The following is a 19,983-nucleotide window of genomic DNA, read 5'->3' as shown; positions in this document are numbered from 1 at the left end:
ACTGCTCTCTCCTGGTGTAATACTGGCGCACATACTACTGCTCTCTCCTGGTGTAATACTGGGGCACATATACTACTGCTCTCTCCTGGAGTAATACTGGGGCACATACACTACTGCTCTCTCCTGGTGTAATACTGGGGCACATATACTACTGCTCTCTCCTGGTGTAATACTGGTGCATATACTACTGCTCTCTCCTGGTGTAATACTGGTGCATATACTACTGCTCTCTCCTGGTGTAATACTGGTGCACATACTACTGCTCTCTCCTGGTGTAATACTGGGGCACATATACTACTGCTCTCTCCTGGTGTAATACTGGCGCACATACTACTGCTCTCTCCTGGTGTAATACTGGGGCACATATACTACTGCTCTCTCCTGGTGTAATACTGGGGCACATACACTACTGCTCTCTCCTGGTGTAATACTGGGGCACATACTACTGCTCTCTCCTGGTGTAATACTGGGGCACATACTACTGCTCTCTCCTGGTGTAATACTGGGGCACATACTACTGCTCTCTCCTGGTGTAATACTGGTGCACATACTACTGCTCTCTCCTGGTGTAATACTAGCACACATACTACTGCTCTCTCCTGGTGTAATACTGGGGCACATACTACTGCTCTCTCCTGGTGTAATACTGGGGCACATACTACTGCTCTCTCCTGGTGTAATACTGGTGCACATATACTACTGCTCTCTCCTGGTACGTACTTTTATTTGGCAAATATTGTACCTTGAAAAGAGGACATTTAGGGTCATATTTAGCACAAACCGTACTTCTAATGCGGATGTGATAAATATGTTTCACGTAATTTCGCAACATAACAATGGATAATTACCCAAATGTACCATTGTTCTTTTGCTAGGAGATGGGCTCTGAAAGGCAGAGCTGGAATCATAGCGCAACGCTACACTGCACATGTGCTGCCGATCGGGGCCAAGCCACGGACTGCTTGTGTGACCGGATGGCCTCGGCAGGCGATCACAGATTATTTTTGACCCCGCTGCAACTTCGAATATTGACACCAGTTACCGCCAACTACCCACTTTGCCCACTGCATCGTCTCCTGCACTGGCACCTGTAAACACTCTCCAAGGCTTGGACGTCAGCACCTGGAACCGCTAACTTCTGGGTATGTGTTGGCAGACGGTTGCAATATTTCCTGGCTTAGTGTTGGCTAACTTCCACTGGTCCCTCACTATGCACCAGTCTCTGCAGGGTAGCTGGCAACGGGCTTTAGCTTGAAGACAAGACACTGGGCTCAATCCCGATCAGCCAGCGAACGGAATAGCGATTTGCTCCCTTCTGGTGGTCACGGGATACAGATGCAGTCGGTTTAAAGGCAAGATGTTTGTTGCTAAATATTTAGAAAAAGACAATACCTTTTTGATGTCTAAAAAGATACACACTTTCAGAGTTGAGGCTCATCTTTTATCTGGTCACAACACAACATGGTGTAAGACCGCGCTGGGTCCCTCAACCAATCAAGCTACGGGCATGTGCTGGTCATGCCCACATTTAATATTGGAATGAATGTAGCGCTAGTACCTAGAAACTCAACACAGGTAGCTGCCCCAGAAAGAGGATAAAATAGGGGCTCACCTTCCCTTGGAGTTTTATAGATTAAGGATATATCCTCTGGCGCTTCCTGTGGGTTCCGTATGTACTTTGAATGTAATTATAATAACAGAATAAAATTTGTAATAATAGTCAAAGTAATATCTAAAAAATAGCAATTTTATTGCAATAATAGTAAAAACTTGCAACTTTTTGGTAAATCAAAAACACATAAAACAAACTCACTCACAAACAAATAATATAAAACAAGACACTATGCAGATATGTTCCAATGTAGAATGACAGACACGTTATATTAGCGTTTCACTCTGCCATCCTATGTGTTATAATCCAAATGGGTATTTTCATACAAATGATAGTCCTGTGTTTGTCCCCTGGAGATAATTCCAGTATAGGAAAGAGTCCAAGTCCAAAGAAAGCTGTTGCTTACCACGTCTTCAGAGAGAAAAAATCAGTCAGGTTCGTTTGCCGGCAAACTAGGGGATAACTTACATGCTGCAGACATGAACAAGCTGCCCCTCCACTGTCATCAACGCGTTTCACCTAATGATAGGCTTCTTCAGGATGGTGGATATGCTCCTTCCTGATCCTCTCTTTATACCGCCTCTGTCCACGTTCTCCGCCCAGGTCCGCCCCGTGCCGCCCAGCCGCATGGAGTTCATTTCTGGCCGGCGGATCACTTCCGGTCGGCGGGTCTATGTTGTCCTTATCACTTCCGGTGGCTCGCGATCTCCGGGTGAATCTCGTCACTTCCGGTGACTCCCGATTGCCGGATGTAGTAATAATGTGGTGACCTGTGCACTTCCATTCATATCCCCAGGCATCCTTACTGTTGGCATGCCAGGAGATACAATGGCCACCTTTGTTTGGGCCATTGTTATAGCTTAACCATATATTCACTTGGTGGTTAATTAGGATATCAGATTCTATTTCTCATAATTATTAAATAAATAAAAAAATGCATATTTCGTAAAAAAGTATTTTTGAGAAAAATAGAGCTGTACAAGATGATCCTTTTGATTCACATCAAATACAAACATATAACATAAAACATAGACTCCACACAAAAACCTCATTATTCATGCTTTAAGAAATGGTGCCAGCTCAAAATCAATATTACTTTGACTATTATTACAAATTTTATTCTGTTATTATATAGCGTTCCCGCTAGGCTGTTTTAGCGGGGCGCGGCGCCCTGCCCTCTTTCTGGAAGGCAAAAAGCGCCCTGCCCTCCAGAAGGAGGGCAAAAAGCGCCCTGCCCTAACAGCCTGCGGGAACCATCTTCACCCGCGGGTCGCAGTGTCCCGCGGGTGAAGAAATGTGCGGTGACCCGGTCACCTCCGGCATCTATTCTCACTGTCTGCAGGGCTTGGGGGCTGCCCGGCATGTCCGTAAGTGCCGGGCACGCCCCCAAGAGTGACGAAAAGGGGACGCGTCTTGTAGACACGCCCCCTTTTTGATGACCACGCCCCCTTCTCGGGCGCGCGCACGGACATGCCCTCTCTAGCTCCGGTGCCCTGCCTCCCGTCGGAGCTAAAGGGAACACGAATTATAATTACATTCAAAGTACATACGGAACCCACAGGAAGCGCCAGAGGATACATCCTTAGTGAGGAATGGTTACTCCTCTGTGCCTGAGCCCACCTGGGCTGCTAGTCGACACCCAGGTGCCGGTACTTCTAGGAGAGGGGGATGTTGTCCTCCAAAACCAACTTCCAGGATTCTGCTAGGTGACCTTGCTACCTCCTCTACCCGAAATCTGAGCTCCATAGACAGGCAGATAAGATCCCCAGGCAGAGAGGTCCTGGCTGCAGCAGCTTTATACGCACTACTGTTGCCGCTAGGCTGTTTTAGCAGGTGCCGCGCACTGCCCAATTTTAGAAGGACAAAATGCGCCCTGCAGTTTTAGCAGTGCCCAGGTACAGCAGCCTGCCCTGAGCCTTCCCCACCCGCGGGCCGCAGTGTCCTGCAGGTGGGAGGCGTTGCAGTGAACGATCACCGCCGGGTAAACACACGTCGTGCGGGGGAGAGCTTGGGGGAAGCCCAGCACCTCCGTAAGTGCTGGGCACGCCGTCAAGTGTGACAAATGGGGGTGTGTCACAAGCATACGCCCCCTCCCCGACCAGCCACGACCGCTTGCAGAAGCTCCCTGCCAGCGCCCTGCCCTTCACCTTCCCGCAGCTTAGCGAGAAGATTATTTACACTCCCCCGATGTAGCCATCAGAGGTTAACTGCATACAGTCTGGGCTTCTTACTGCCCTCTCGCACTGGGGGTACGGGAAGCTGGCTCTCCCTGTCCACCAGAGTGCGGTCAATCTGCCCCTTAGTTCCCAGCGGTCAGCACACCGGGGTCAACCTTCTGCATCACTGCACTGTAAAGCCGGATTTCCTGGTCTCCCATCATGTAGTGACAATTGTCCCGATGGCAGTGTCTCCATGCTGCACTGGAGCACCGGGTGCTTTGCTCCCAGTCCCCAGCAATCTGCATACAACCCTGCAGCGGCTCTTTGTATGCAGTCGCCCGATGCACTTAACTGGGGGCTAACCCTTTGCTTTGCCACATCCGCCAGAGGCGATCTGGGGCTGTGGCGCCTAACCCAAAAAAATAATAAAAAAATTAAACACGGCGCTCGGTGCTGGAAAAACATTTAAAATGAGCTCCTCAGCCACAGAGGCCATGTTACCCTCGTAGGTCGGATCTCAGCCACAGCTCTGCATTCCGGAGCTTGGTAAATCTGTTGTCGGAAATGGGGAGCGCGGCAGATATGGAGATATTTGCTGGGGACCCTCCATGGTGCTTTCGGGGGATATGTAACATTTGCAACGTCTGTTTTCTGGAATATCCCGAATATATTATTTGATAAATAGGCCCCTTAGACAGTTATTTTATATGTTAGAGTTTGCTTTATCAATATGAAAGAGCAATGCACGCATATATTCCATGCAATAACATCCTTCCAAAAACTATAGACTACCACTGAATCAGAGACCAGTCACTCCCCAACAGCAGAGTACACACAGCCTGCCATCCTCTAGTTATATATCTCCCATACTGCAATGCTTTCCAGCTCCTCCCCAAGCACTAAACGTGTCCTTATACCAGGGACGCCGAGAGCTCTGCTCTGTACTGCGGCTATCATGCTGGCTGCCCCACGGGGGGCACGTTATTAATACATCAAGAGAAAGAACAAGCCGTTAATGAAATGTATAATAAAAGCCACGTTTGCAGGGACATTGCAGTGTGAAAGTGGTGGGATCGCAGCTGGGGAGGATCACTGCAGATAAACATGTACCCTGCATATAAAACAGCTCAGCATCCATGTCACCTAATCCAACCTGTCACAACACAGCCAGATGAGCAGCCTGAGCTGACATCATAACCAGGAGAATGAATGGGGATTACAAGCTCTTGCAGGAAATCCTCCTTCATAAAGCATGCGGGTCCTGGGAGAGGCCTGTATGGCCTGCACAGCGCGTTGTAGCAGCCGATGGGCCAGGCAGCCGGTCCCTGAGGTGTAGCAGAAAGCCATCATGTCTTATTCCAGACAGAAACACTAATCCACGTTCTATAATCTATAATCCAGAACCTACATCAGACAACTCCAGGACATTACTACCAGCTAGCGCAGCCTGTAATACCTTCATCTGTATGTCACATTTGTACATATTGCACGTATAATGAGGGATAGGCAACCTGTGGCACCACACATCCCAGCATGCCCAGCCACAGTTTAGCATGTCCTACCAGCAAAACTGTACAGGTTACACATTGTATAATCTATAATACAGTGAGAGGGAATCAGACCACTCTGGGATATTACAGCCATTAGTGTACTGTCAGGTAGCACCGCCTGTCACACCCCTGTAATATATACCTGTACAGGTTACACATTGTATAATCTATAATACAGTGAGAAGGAATTAGACCACTCTGGGATATTACAGCCATTAGTGTACTGTCAGGTAGCAGCGCCTGTCACACCCCTGTAATATACACCTGTACAGGTTACACATTGTATAATCTATAATACAGTGAGAGGGAATCAGACCACTCCGGGATATTACAGCCATTAGTGTACTGTCAGGTAGCAGCGCCTGTCACACCCCTGTAATATATACCTGTACAGGTTACACATTGTATAATCTATAATACAGTGAGAGGGAATCAGACCACTCCGGGATATTACAGCCATTAGTGTACTGTCAGGTAGCACCGCCTGTCACACCCCTGTAATATACACCTGTTGGCCAAATCAAAGACAGAAGAATTATTTCCCTGGTGAAGAAAAACCCCTTCACAACAGTTGGCCAAATCAAGAACACTCTCCAGGAGGTAGATGTATATGTGTCAAAGTCAACAATCAAGAGAAGGCTTCACAAGAGTGAATATAGAGGGTCCACCACAAGATGTAAACCATTGGTGAGCCACAAAAACAGGAAGACCAGATTAGAGTTTGCCAAACAACATTTAAAAAAGCCATTACAGTACAGGTTACACATTGTATAATCTATAATACAGTGAGAAGGAATCAGACCACTCCGGGATATTACAGCCATTAGTGTACTGTCAGGTAACACCGCCTGTCACAACCCTGTAATATACACCTGTACAGGTACACATTGTATAATCTATAATACAGTGAGAGGGAATCAGACCACTCTGGGATATTACAGCCATTAGTGTACTGTCAGGTAGCACCGCCTGTCACACCCCTGTAATATACACCTGTACAGGTTACACATTGTATAATCTATAATACAGTGAGAGGAAATCAGACCACTCCGGGATATTACAGCCATTAGTGTACTGTCAGGTAGCACCACCTGTCACACCCCTGTAATATACACCTGTACAGGTTACACATTGTATAATCTATAATACAGTGAGAGGGAATCAGACCACTCCGGGATATTACAGCCATTAGTGTACTGTCAGGTAGCACCGCCTGTCACACCCCTGTAATATACACCTGTACAGGTTACACATTGTATAATCTATAATACAGTGAGAGGGAATCAGACCACTCCGGGATATTACAGCCATTAGTGTACTGTCAGGTAGCACCGCCTGTCACACCCCTGTAATATACACCTGTACAGGTTACACATTGTATAATCTATAATACAGTGAGAAGGAATCAGACCACTCTGGGATATTACAGCCATTAGTGTACTGTCAGGTAACACCGCCTGTCACAACCCTGTAATATACACCTGTACAGGTACACATTGTATAATCTATAATACAGTGAGAGGGAATCAGACCACTCTGGGATATTACAGCCATTAGTGTACTGTCAGGTAGCACCGCCTGTCACACCCCTGTAATATACACCTGTACAGGTTACACATTGTATAATCTATAATACAGTGAGAGGAAATCAGACCACTCCGGGATATTACAGCCATTAGTGTACTGTCAGGTAGCACCGCCTGTCACACCCCTGTAATATACACCTGTACAGGTTACACATTGTATAATCTATAATACAGTGAGAGGGAATCAGACCACTCCGGGATATTACAGCCATTAGTGTACTGTCAGGTAGCACCGCCTGTCACACCCCTGTAATATACACCTGTACAGGTTACACATTGTATAATCTATAATACAGTGAGAAGGAATCAGACCACTCTGGGATATTACAGCCATTAGTGTACTGTCAGGTAGCACCGCCTGTCACACCCCTGTAATATACACCTGTACAGGTTACACATTGTATAATCTATAATACAGTGAGAGGGAATCAGACCACTCCGGGATATTACAGCCATTAGTGTACTGTCAGGTAGCACCGCCTGTCACACCCCTGTAATATACACCTGTTGGCCAAATCAAAGACAGAAGAATTATTTCCCTGGTGAAGAAAAACCCCTTCACAACAGTTGGCCAAATCAAGAACACTCTCCAGGAGGTAGATGTATATGTGTCAAAGTCAACAATCAAGAGAAGGCTTCACAAGAGTGAATATAGAGGGTCCACCACAAGATGTAAACCATTGGTGAGCCACAAAAACAGGAAGACCAGATTAGAGTTTGCCAAACAACATTTAAAAAAGCCATTACAGTACAGGTTACACATTGTATAATCTATAATACAGTGAGAAGGAATCAGACCACTCCGGGATATTACAGCCATTAGTGTACTGTCAGGTAACACCGCCTGTCACAACCCTGTAATATACACCTGTACAGGTACACATTGTATAATCTATAATACAGTAAGAAGGAATCGGACCACTCCGGGATATTACAGACATTAGTGTACTGTCAGGTAGCACCGCCTGTTGCACCCCTGTAATATACACCTGTACAGGTTACACGTTGTATTATCTATAATACAGTAAGAAGGGATCATACAGTGACCTCAGATAACGCACTCCACCATGAATTAACTGCATAAAATACTAATTTGGACACCTCAAATTAATTGTATTGTGTGCCCACACACGAGTAATACGAGTTACAGCGATTAACCCCTTCCTCCTAATTAACACACAGACAGGATAGTAGTGGTACCTCACATTATATAATAACCTCGCACAGGATGCCTTTGTTCCCTTATATTAATTCTTTCATACCCACACACAGGATACTGACTACCTCAAATTATCTTTCCCAGCCTTCACACTAATACATACAGTCAGGTGCATAAATATTGGGACATTGACAGAATTTTTATATTTTGGCCTCTATTCACCACCACAATGGTTTTGAAATGAAACAAACAAGATGTGCTTTACCTGCAGACTTTCAGATTTAATTTGAGGGTAATTACATCCAAATCAGGTGAACGGTGTAGGAATTACAACAGTTTCTATATGTGCCTCCCACTTTTTAAGGGGCCAAAAGTAATGGGACTATCAACTCAAAAGCTATTTCATGGACAGGTTCGGGCTATTCCCTCGTTATTTCATTATGAATTAAGCAGGTAAAAAGTCTGGAGTTGATTCTAGGTGTGAAATTTGCATTTGGAATCAGTTGCTGTCGACTCTCAAAATGAGATCCAAAGAGCTGTCATCATCAGTGAAGCAAGCCATCATTAGGCTGAGAAATCCAAACAAACCCATCAGAGAGATAGCAAATACATTAGGTGTGGCCAAATCAACTGTTTGGAACATTCTTATAAAGAAAGAACGCACCGGAGAGCTCAGCAACACCAAAAGACCCGGAAGACCACGGAAAACAACTGTGGTGGATGACAAAAGAATTATTTCCCTGGTGAAGAAAAACCCCTTCACAACAGTTGGCCAAATCAAGAACACTCTCCAGAAGGTAGGTGTATTTGTGTCAAAGTCAATAATCAAGAGAAGACTTCACAAGAGTGAATATAGAGGGTCCACCACAAGATGTAAACCATTGGTGAGCCTCAAAAACAGGAAGACCAGATTAGAGTTTGCCAAACAACATTTAAAAAAGCCATTACAGTTCTGGGACAACATCCTATGGACATATCAGACAAAGATCAACTTGTACCAGAGTGATGGGAAGAGAAGAGAAGGAAAGGAACTGCTCATGATCCAAAACACACCACCTCATCAGTGAAGCATGGTGGTGGTAGTGTCATGGCGTGGGCATGTATGCTGCCAATGGAACTGGTTCCCTTGTATTTATTGATGATGTGACTGCTGACAAAAGCAGCAGAATGAATTCTGAAGTGTTTCGGGCAATATTATATGCTCATATTCAGTCAAATGCTTCAGAAATCATTGGACGGCGCTTCACAGTGCAGATGGACAATGACCCGAAGCATACTGCAAAAGCAACCAAAGAGTTTTTTAAGGCTAAAAAGTGGAATGTTATGCAATGGCCAAGTCAATCCCCTGACCTGAATCCGATTGCGCATGTATTTCACTTGATGAAGACAAAACTGAAGGGAAAATGACCCAAGAACAAGCAGGAACTGAAGACATTTGCAGTAGAGGCCTGGCAGAGCATCACCAGGGATGAAACCCAGCGTCTGGTGATGTCTGTGCGTTCCAGACTTCAGGCTGTAATTGCCTGCAAAGGATTTGCAACAAAGTATTAAAAAGTGAGTTAGATTTAGGATTGTTTAGTTTGTCCCATTACTTTTGGCCCTTTTAAAAAGTGGGAGGCACATATAGAAACTGTTGTAATTCCTACACCGTTCACCTGATTTGGATGTAATTACCCTCAAATTAAATCTGAAAGTCTGCAGGTAAAGCACATCTTGTTTGTTTCATTTCAAAGCCATTGTGGTGGTGAATAGAGGCCAAAATATGACAATTCTGTCAATGTCCCAATATGTATGCACCTGACTGTATAGTATACAGTGTTGATGTGATCATACTATAACCCTTTCCACCTCATACACAGATACATAGACTGGATGATAACTATACAGTATTAACCCTTTCTTCCTCATACTCACCTATGCTGGATGCAAACACCCAGATAAACACTTTCCTCCCAACACACACATAAATAGGACGCCGATCTTGTATTAAATATATTATATTGTATATTGTATTATATATATATATTAGAGATGTATTGGTTAGGTTTTATTCGGTTCTCAAGTTCGGATTTCTCTTATAGGCTGTCCAAAACACGTGACAGTAGGATACCCAATATGATGCCGTTTTTGAGATCCGAACATATTCAAGTAAAACCGAAGCGCACATCTCTAAAATACACACACACATATAATATATATATCTATATCAGGCTTAATCCACGGCACTCAACCATCTGGGGTGCCCTTGGTATGTGACCACACCATCTACATAATAATAAGCCTGTCATTTATTTACATTTGGTGGTGACGCTTGCTAGGGCACCCTGTTTTTCAAATGTAAGACCAACTTTTTTTTGTCTATCTCCAGGTGCTTAGTAACTGATAGCCCTGGGTGTGCTCCTGGCTCTTTAAGACAGGACCCATATTCATGTTTAAAATGTGTGCAAGCTTGAGCCAAAGGTCGCAGAACAAGATCATTTATCTGAGAATCAGTGTAGGGACTAGCCAGATGGGAATGACCGTGAAGTGGTGGTCAGCTTAACAAATTACTAAAGCAAGTGAGTGCCGAGCATGTATGAGATATATATATATATATATATATATATATATATATATATATATATATATATATATATATATAAAGCAAAAGCAGATGCATTTATCTTGCTCTAATATCAATCACGTAAAGCTGCACCTCTAGATAACATCCACCCCCCCACCGTCAGCAAGGGTCAAAAACAATACAATATCGCAAACAATATCAGAGGACGCTAATATTCAGATTTCAGATATCCTCCGTAGATGTTATTTAAATAGTGATCCTTGGTTGCTTGAATCCACACAACAATCTAAAACGCTTGGTGTTCCAAATGTTACCTGTAGGGTATACCCTCTCACCAGAGTTCACCCAACAGAGAATACCAATAGGAGAATGACAAAGTATCCCCAATGACAGAGAAGGAGATGGGTAATTCCCGCCACCACCCTTATGGGGACGAGCTCAGGATGGCATCTTTTCCACTGTACATGAAGACAGTGCACCAAACACAACCCTGGGGGAACACCAAGCGTTTCAGAGAGATTATTGTGGGGATTCAAGCAACAACTACGGAGGATATTTGAAATCTGAATATTAGCACCCTCTGATATGGTTTGTGATTATACACATAGCGTTCCCGCTAGGCTGTTTTAGCGGGGCGCGGCGCCCTGCCCTCTTTCTGGAAGGCAAAAAGCACCCTGCCCTCCAGAAGGAGGGCAAAAAGCGCCCTGCCCTAACAGCCTGCGGGAACAGTCTTCACCCGCGGGTCGCAGTGTCCCGCGGGTGAAGAAATGTGCGGTGAGCTGGTCACCGCCGGAGAATAGACGCCGGGCGCATGCGCCCTGCATCTATTCTCCCTGTCTGCAGGGCTTGGGGGCTGCCCAGCATGTCCGTAAGTGCCGGGCACGCCCCCAAGAGTGACGAAGAGGGGATGCGTCTTATAGACACGCCCCCTTTTCGATGACCACGCCCACTTCTCGGTCGCGCGGCGCCCTGCCTCACGCCGGAGCTAGAGGGAACACTATTGTACACACACACACACATATATATATATATATATATATATACACACACACACACACACACACAAAAACACACACTATGCAAAGTTTTAGGCAGGTGTGGGGAAAAATGATACAAAGTAAGAATGCTTTCAAAAATAGAAGTGTTAATAGTTTATTTTTTTATCAATTAACAAAATGCAAAGTGAATGAACAGAAGATAAATCTAAATCAAATCAATATTTGGTGTGACCACCCTTTGGTTTCAAAACAGCAACAATTCTACTAGGTACACTTTCACACAGTCATGGATTCTGTAGAATTATAGTCAGGCGTATAATTAACCAATCTTACCAAACAGGTGATAACGATCATCATTTTCATATGTAGGTTGAAACAGTCATTAACTGAAACAGAATTAGCTGTGTAGGAGGATTAAAACTGGGTGAGGAACAGCCAAACTCTGCTACAAAGGTGAGGTTGTGGAAGACAGTTTCATGTCACAGGTCATACACCATAGCGATACTGAGCACAGCAACGTTGAGGACCGTAGACACAGTGTTCGGCCAAGGAAACTTCGTGCATTGGATGAAAGACACATCTTGCTTACTTCCCTTCGAAATCGGAAGATGTCCAGCAGTGCCATCAGCTCAGAACTGGCAGAAACCAAGGGTCCCCAGGTACACCCATCTACTGTTCAGAGAAGTCTGACCAGAAGTGTTCTTCATGGAAGAACTGCAGCCAAAGAGCCATACCTTCAACTTGGAAACAAGGCCAAGCTACTCAACTATGCATAAAAACATAGGAACTGGGGTGCAGAAAAATGTCAGCAGGTGCTCTGGACTCATGAGTCAAAATTTTAAATATTTGGCTGTAGCAGAAGGTAGTTTGTTCGCTGAAGGGCTGGAGAGGGGTACAATAACGAGTGTCTGCAGGCAACAGTGACGCATGATGGAGGTTCCTTGCAAGTTTGGGGCTGCATTTCCGCAAATGGAGTTGGGAATTTGGTCAGGATTAGTGGTGTCCTCAATGCTGAGAAATACAGGGAGGTACTTATCCATCTGATTGGGGTTGTTGTCCTGCTGCAGAATAAATTTGGAACCAAACATACAGCCAATGTCTTAAGAACTATCTACAGCGTGAAGAACAAGGAGTCCTGGAAGTGATGATATGGCCTCCACAGAGCCCTGATCTCAGCATCATCGAGTCTGTCTGGGATTACATGGAGAGACAGAAGGATCTGAGCAAGCCTACATCCAGAAGATCTGTGCTTAGTTCTCCAAGGTGTTTGGAACAACCTCCCTGCCGAGTTCCTTCAAAAACTGTGTGCAAGTGTACCTAGAAGAATTGATGCTGTTTTGAAACCAAAGGGTGGTCACACCAAATATTGATCTGATTTAGATTTCTCTTCTGTTCATTCACTTTGCATTTTGTTATTGGATATTAACTATAACTATTAACACTTCTATTCTTGAAAGCATTCTTACTTCACAGCACGTGATTAAAATGGCCGCCATGGCATTGAAGGGATTAACCCTCATGCCGTGGCACCATTTTCAAAAGAACCTTTAGGCGCTGTGCGCCACGTACTGCGAATGTATATGTAATGTGTTTGAACATGTTTATAGTCAATGTGCTTTGCGCAGTTGTGGAAATGTATAGCCTATGCACTAATAAGGAAAGTATAAGTTATTCTGTTTTAGATGCTGTAACATTTAGAATCAATTGGTGATATGTTAATTATCCTGATGTAGTGGCCAAACCCTTCGTCTACAGCACTTTCATTGAAATGCAATGCAGAGGGTCTCAGTTGTAAATATGTACTATACCCAGCAAGTTTGGGGAAAGCATTTAGTTTGTGTTTAAGAAGCTTTTATTGTGTGGATGAACTTAGTAGGTGTTAAGACTTGGAAAGCCAAAACTGGTTTTAGTCATAGACATGTGACAGGACGAATACCACTGACAATTTGCATCATATTTAACTTTACAGAAACAGTATATGCTCACTCAGTTTGTGCTTCAGGAAAACCAACTGTATTTTTGGGTGGTGAAGAGGTAATTATGTATCTTTAAAATGTAAGATGTGTTTATTTATATTTTGTGAGCTAGCATGATTGGCTAAAAGTTACACAGGGCGGATTTACCCCCTGTGGTAATGTGTACTGGAGTGACATATATACCAGGCCTGCGAGCCTGGGTTGTGTACATCTTTGTATATCTTTTGAAGATCAAGACTGCTGTTAAGATTCCTGTATGCTGTACCCCTTAAAGCTGAGGGAAGGGGTTTTTTTTAAAGACCATGAGCAATAAACACCTTTGCCTATTCGATTGTATTTGCATCCTGTGACCAACAGAATTGCGGAAAACGCTATTCCGTTCTCCTACTGTTCTGGATTGAGCCAAGCGTCTAAAAAGCTCATGCCCTCTGCCAGCTACCGTGCAGAGCCTGGTCCATTGCGAGGGATCAGGAGGAAACAGCCGACACCAATCAGGAGGTGTGGCTGCAGTTAGCCGACGCGTACGCAGCAGTAAGCGTTACAAACGCTGACGGTAGGAGTTTGGTGGTGGCAGCTACATACCCGCCCACTGCGCAGTGGGTGGAGTCAGGGACAGGCGGTCACTGACGGTAAGCGGGAATCCCTGATACCCCAAGACCAAGTGAGAATCAAACCCAATCTGTGATTAAGTGTCGAATTGAGGTCGTCTGGTCACAGATAGATATAGATATAGATATCTATCTATCTATCTATCTTTAAAAAATTTTAAAAAACATGGTCCGGCAGGCTGTCAGGGATTGGCCGCAGCACAGCGTGTCCTCAGGAACCCGACCCAGCTGCCCTGCAGCCCTTGAGAGATACCAGCGCTGTCATTCAAATAGGTACCGGTCACAAGCCAATCGAAGTTTGCGGACCAGCAGTGGCTGGCGGTCCTCAAGTCCCGACTGGCGCCAGAATCGAATAATGGCGACACCATCTCTCAAGCACTGCAGTCACAGTGCCAGTGTGGCTGCCTGCTAATGCAGGCGTGGGCACCAAATTGACACCTGCTAATGCAGGTGAGCGCTCAGAGGCTTCTAGAGGGACACGGCAAGAGCTAGGTAAGAGACCGCTGGGGAGACAGGAGGGAGATGAGGAGGGGGGAGCATAATGTGTAAGGGGCATTACTGTGTGGCATAATGTGTAAAGGCCATGCATTATTACGTGGCATAATGTGTAAAGGGAATTACTGTGAAGCAATGTGTAATGGCAGGGCATTACTGCGTGGCATTAATGTGTAAAGGGCATTACTGCATGGCATTAATGTGTATAGGCCATTACTGCGTGGCAATGTGTATAAGGCATTACTGCGTGGCAATAATGTGTATAAGGCATTACTGCGTGGCAATAATGTGTATAGGCCATTACTGCGTGGCAATAATGTGTATAGGCCATTACTGCGTGGCATTAATGTGTATAGGCCATTACTGCGTGGCATTAATGTGTATAGGCCATTACTGCGTGGCATTAATGTGTATAAGGCATTACTGCGTGGCATTAATGTGTAAAGGGCATTACTGCGTGGCATTAATGTGTATAAGGCATTACTGCGTGGCAATAATGTGTATAGGCCATTACTGCGTGGCAATAATGTGTATAGGCCATTACTGCGTGGCAATAATGTGTATAGGCCATTACTGCGTGGCAATAATGTGTATAGGCCATTACTGCGTGGCAATAATGTGTATAGGCCATTACTGCGTGGCATTAATGTGTATAAGGCATTACTGCGTGGCATTAATGTGTAAAGGGCATTACTGCGTGGCATTAATGTGTAAAGGGCATTACTGTGTAAAGGGCATTACTGCGTGGCATTAATGTGTAAAGGGCATTACTGCGTGGCATTAATGTGTATAGGGCATTACTGCGTGGCATTAATGTGTATAGGGCATTACTGCGTGCCATTAATGTGTAAAGGGCATTACTGCGTGCCATTAATGTGTAAAGGGCATTACTGCATGCCATTAATGTGTAAAGGGCATTACTGCGTGGCATTAATGTGTAAAGGGCATTACTGCGTGGCATTAATGTGTAAAGGGCATTACTGCGTGGCATTAATGTGTAAAGGGCATTACTGTGTAAAGGGCATTACTGCGTGGCATTAATGTGTAAAGGGCATTACTGCGTGGCATTAATGTGTATAGGGCATTACTGCGTGGCATTAATGTGTATAGGGCATTACTGCGTGCCATTAATGTGTAAAGGGCATTACTGCGTGCCATTAATGTGTAAAGGGCATTACTGCGTGCCATTAATGTGTAAAGGGCATTACTGCGTGGCATTAATGTGTAAAGGGCATTACTGCGTGGCATTAATGTGTAAAGGGCATTACTGCGTGGCATTAATGTGTAAAGGGCATTACTGCGTGGCATTAATGTGTAAAGGGCATTACTGCGTGGCATTAATGTGTAAAGGGCATTACTGCGTGGCATTAATGTGTAAAGGGCATTACTGCGTGGCATTAATGTGTAAAGGGCATTACTGCGTGGCATTAATGTGTAAAGGGCATTACTGCGTGGCATTAATGTGTAAAGGGCATTACTGCGTGGCATTAATGTGTAAAGGGCATTACTGCGTGGCATTAATGTGTAAAGGGCATTACTGCGTGCCATTAATGTGTAAAGGGCATTACTGCGTGCCATTAATGTGTAAAGGGCATTACTGCGTGGCATTAATGTGTAAAGGGCATTACTGTGTAAAGGGCATAACTGCATGGCATTAATGTGTAAAGGGCATAACTGCGTGGCATTAATGTGTAAAGGGCATAACTGCGTGGCATTAATGTGTAAAGGGCATAACTGCGTGGCATTAATGTGTAAAGGGCATTACTGCGTGGCATTAATGTGTAAAGGGCATTACTGCGTGCCATTAATGTGTAAAGGGCATTACTGCGTGCCATTAATGTGTAAAGGGCATTACTGCGTGGCATTAATGTGTAAAGGGCATTACTGCGTGGCATTAATGTGTAAAGGGCATTACTGCGTGGCATTAATGTGTAAAAGGCATTACTGCGTGGCATTAATGTGTAAAGGGCATTACTGCGTGGCATTAATGTGTAAAGGGCATTACTGCGTGCCATTAATGTGTAAAGGGCATTACTGCGTGCCATTAATGTGTAAAGGGCATTACTGCGTGGCATTAATGTGTAAAGGGCATTACTGTGTAAAGGGCATAACTGCATGGCATTAATGTGTAAAGGGCATAACTGCGTGGCATTAATGTGTAAAGGGCATAACTGCGTGGCATTAATGTGTAAAGGGCATAACTGCGTGGCATTAATGTGTAAAGGGCATAACTGCGTGGCATTAATGTGTAAAGGGCATAACTGCGTGGCATTAATGTGTAAAGGGCATAACTGCGTGGCATTAATGTGTAAAGGGCATAACTGCGTGGCATTAATGTGTAAAGGGCATAACTGCGTGGCATTAATGTGTAAAGGGCATTACTGCGTGGCATTAATGTGTAAAGGGCATTACTGCGTGGCATTAATGTGTAAAGGGCATTACTGCGTGCCATTAATGTGTAAAGGGCATTACTGCGTGCCATTAATGTGTAAAGGGCATTACTGCGTGGCATTAATGTGTAAAGGGCATTACTGTGTAAAGGGCATAACTGCATGGCATTAATGTGTAAAGGGCATAACTGCGTGGCATTAATGTGTAAAGGGCATAACTGCGTGGCATTAATGTGTAAAGGGCATAACTGCGTGGCATTAATGTGTAAAGGGCATTACTGCATGCCATTAATGTGTAAAGGGCATTACTGCGTGGCATTAATGTGTAAAGGGCATTACTGCGTGGCATTAATGTGTAAAGGGCATTACTGCGTGGCATTAATGTGTAAAGGGCATTACTGCGTGCCATTAATGTGTAAAGGGCATTACTGCGTGCCATTAATGTGTAAAGGGCATTACTGCATGCCATTAATGTGTAAAGGGCATTACTGCGTGGCATTGTGTAAAGGGCATTACTGCGTGGCATTAATGTGTAAAGGGCATTACTGCGTGGCATTAATGTGTAAAGGGCATTACTGCGTGCCATTAATGTGTAAAGGGCATTACTGCGTGGCATTAATGTGTAAAGGGCATTACTGTGTAAAGGGCATAACTGCGTGGCATTAATGTGTAAAGGGCATTACTGTGTAAAGGGCATTACTGTGTAAAGGGCATTATTGTGTGGCATTAATAATACTACAAGTCTGCACTTTATTTATAATTTGTTCAAGTGCCGCTTCTTTAGCAGTGGAATAGGAGGCTGGTACATATGGTATACACATTATATATAGGAGGCTGGTACATATGGTATACACATTATATATAGGAGGCTGGTACATATGGTTTACTCATGTATAAGATGACGATTTCTATAACACACACATACATACACACATACAGTATGTTGATACAAATGGCATATACATATATAGGATGCTAGTCCATGTGGTATACACATATATAGGATGCTTATCCCTATAGTTATATATATAATTATATAATGCTGGTACATACGGTATACCCATATATAGGAGTCCTAATCCCTATAGTATACAGCATTCTGCCGTCGGGATTGTGACCGACGGCCGCTCACATAACTACATCCCCCAAAAAAAATTATATATATATATATATATATATATAATGCTGGTACATACATAGGATGCTAATCCCTATAGTATACACATCATATATAGGATGCTAATCCCTATAGTATACACATTATATATAGGATGCTGGTACATGTGGTATACACATATATAGGATCATAATCCCTATAGTATACACATTATATATAGGATGCTGGTACATGTGGTATACACATATATAGGATGCTAATCCCCATATATAGGATGCTGATACATGTGGTATACACATACATAGGATAATTATCCCTATAGTATACACATTATATATAGGATGCTGGTACATGTGGTATATCCATACAGAGGATGCAGATCCCTATAGTATACACATTATATATTATAGGATGCTGGTACATGTGGTATACACATATATAGGATGCTGATCCCTATAGTATACACATTATATATAGGACGCTGGTACATGTGGTATACCCATATATAGGATGCTAATCCCTATATCATACACATTATATATAGGATGCTGGTACATGTGGTATACCCATATATGATGCTGATTCCTATAGTATACACATTATATATAGGATGCTGGTACATGTAGTATACCCATACAGAGGATGCTAATCCCTACAGTATACACATTATATATAGGATGCTGATCCCTATAGTATACACATTATATATATATATTATATAGGATGTTGGCACATGTGGTAAGGATGCTGACCCCTATAGTATATATATATATATATATATATATATATGATGCTGACCCCTATAGTATACACATTATATATAATATATAGGACACTGATGTTACCTCTCCGCCATCTTCCCGGCCGGACGCGTCGTCCTCCCCGCGGTTCCCGGCTCCTGTGCTGGGGTTAGGAGGGCGGCTGAGCCCGGGCAGAGGATGCCATGAGGAGGAGGAAGATGAGGCGGAGGATGAGGCCGCCTCCGGCTGTTGCTGCGGTCACCGAGGATCCCGGCTCCTCTCTCCCGTCTCTGTCAGCCGCCGGGGGCGCGCCCTGCGCGTGTCACTGCTCGGCGCGCTCCCGTCCGTCACCTGCTGCTGCCTATGCGCGCTCCCGACTCCGAGCCGCCGCCGTTACCCGGACAGCAGCAGCAGGTGTGAGGGGGCGCGCATCCGGGTCACTACTACTCATATATCACACGCTGCTCCTGCGGCTGTGCTTACCCTGGCTGTGCGTGTACTGGGTGCTGTGCTTACCCTGGCTGTGCGTGTACTGGGTGCTGTGCTTACCCTGGCTGTGTGTGTACTGGGTGCTGTGCTTACCCTGGCTGTGTGTGTACTGGGTGCTGTGCCTGCTCTGGCTGTGTGTGTACTGGGTGCTGTGCTTACTCTGGCTGTGTGTGTACTGGGTGCTGTGCCTGCTCTGCCTGTGTGTGTGCTGGGTGCTGTGCTTACCCTGGCTGTGTGTGTACTGGGTGCTGTGCCTGCTCTGGCTGTGTGTGTACAGGGTGCTGTGCTTACCCTGGCTGTGTGTGTACTGGGTGCTGTGCCTGCTCTGGCTGTGTGTGTACTGGGTGCTGTGCCTGCTCTGGCTGTGTGTGTACTGGGTGCTGTGCTTACCCTGGCTGTGTGTGTGCTGGGTGCTGCGCCTGCTCTGGCTGTGCGTGTGCTGGGTGCTGCGCCTGCTCTGGCTGTGCGTGTGCTGGGTGCTGCGCCTGCTCTGGCTGTGCGTGTGCTGGGTGCTGCGCCTGCTCTGGCTGTGCGTGTGCTG

At 44.8% G+C, this 19,983-nt stretch overlaps 1 protein-coding gene across 1 annotated transcript in view; it reads right to left on the bottom strand.

The window, feature by feature from the left end:
- LOC148451015 (rho GTPase-activating protein 39-like) overlaps positions 1 to 19,323 on the bottom strand; it is an 84,126-nt gene extending 64,803 nt beyond the window's left edge. Inside the window, exon 1 of the mRNA XM_088462377.1 lies at positions 19,059 to 19,323. Coding sequence (XP_088318503.1) covers positions 19,059 to 19,069 — 11 coding nt within the window. The 5' untranslated portion in view covers positions 19,070 to 19,323. The remainder of the gene's footprint in view (positions 1 to 19,058) is intronic.
- Positions 19,324 to 19,983: the final 660 nt, after the last annotated feature.

Source organism: Taudactylus pleione, unplaced genomic scaffold (assembly GCF_031769625.1).
Source record: "Taudactylus pleione unplaced genomic scaffold, aTauple2 ptg001221l, whole genome shotgun sequence".
Taxonomy (NCBI): Eukaryota; Metazoa; Chordata; class Amphibia; order Anura; family Myobatrachidae; genus Taudactylus; species Taudactylus pleione.
This window is presented reverse-complemented; position numbering and strand designations above follow the sequence as displayed.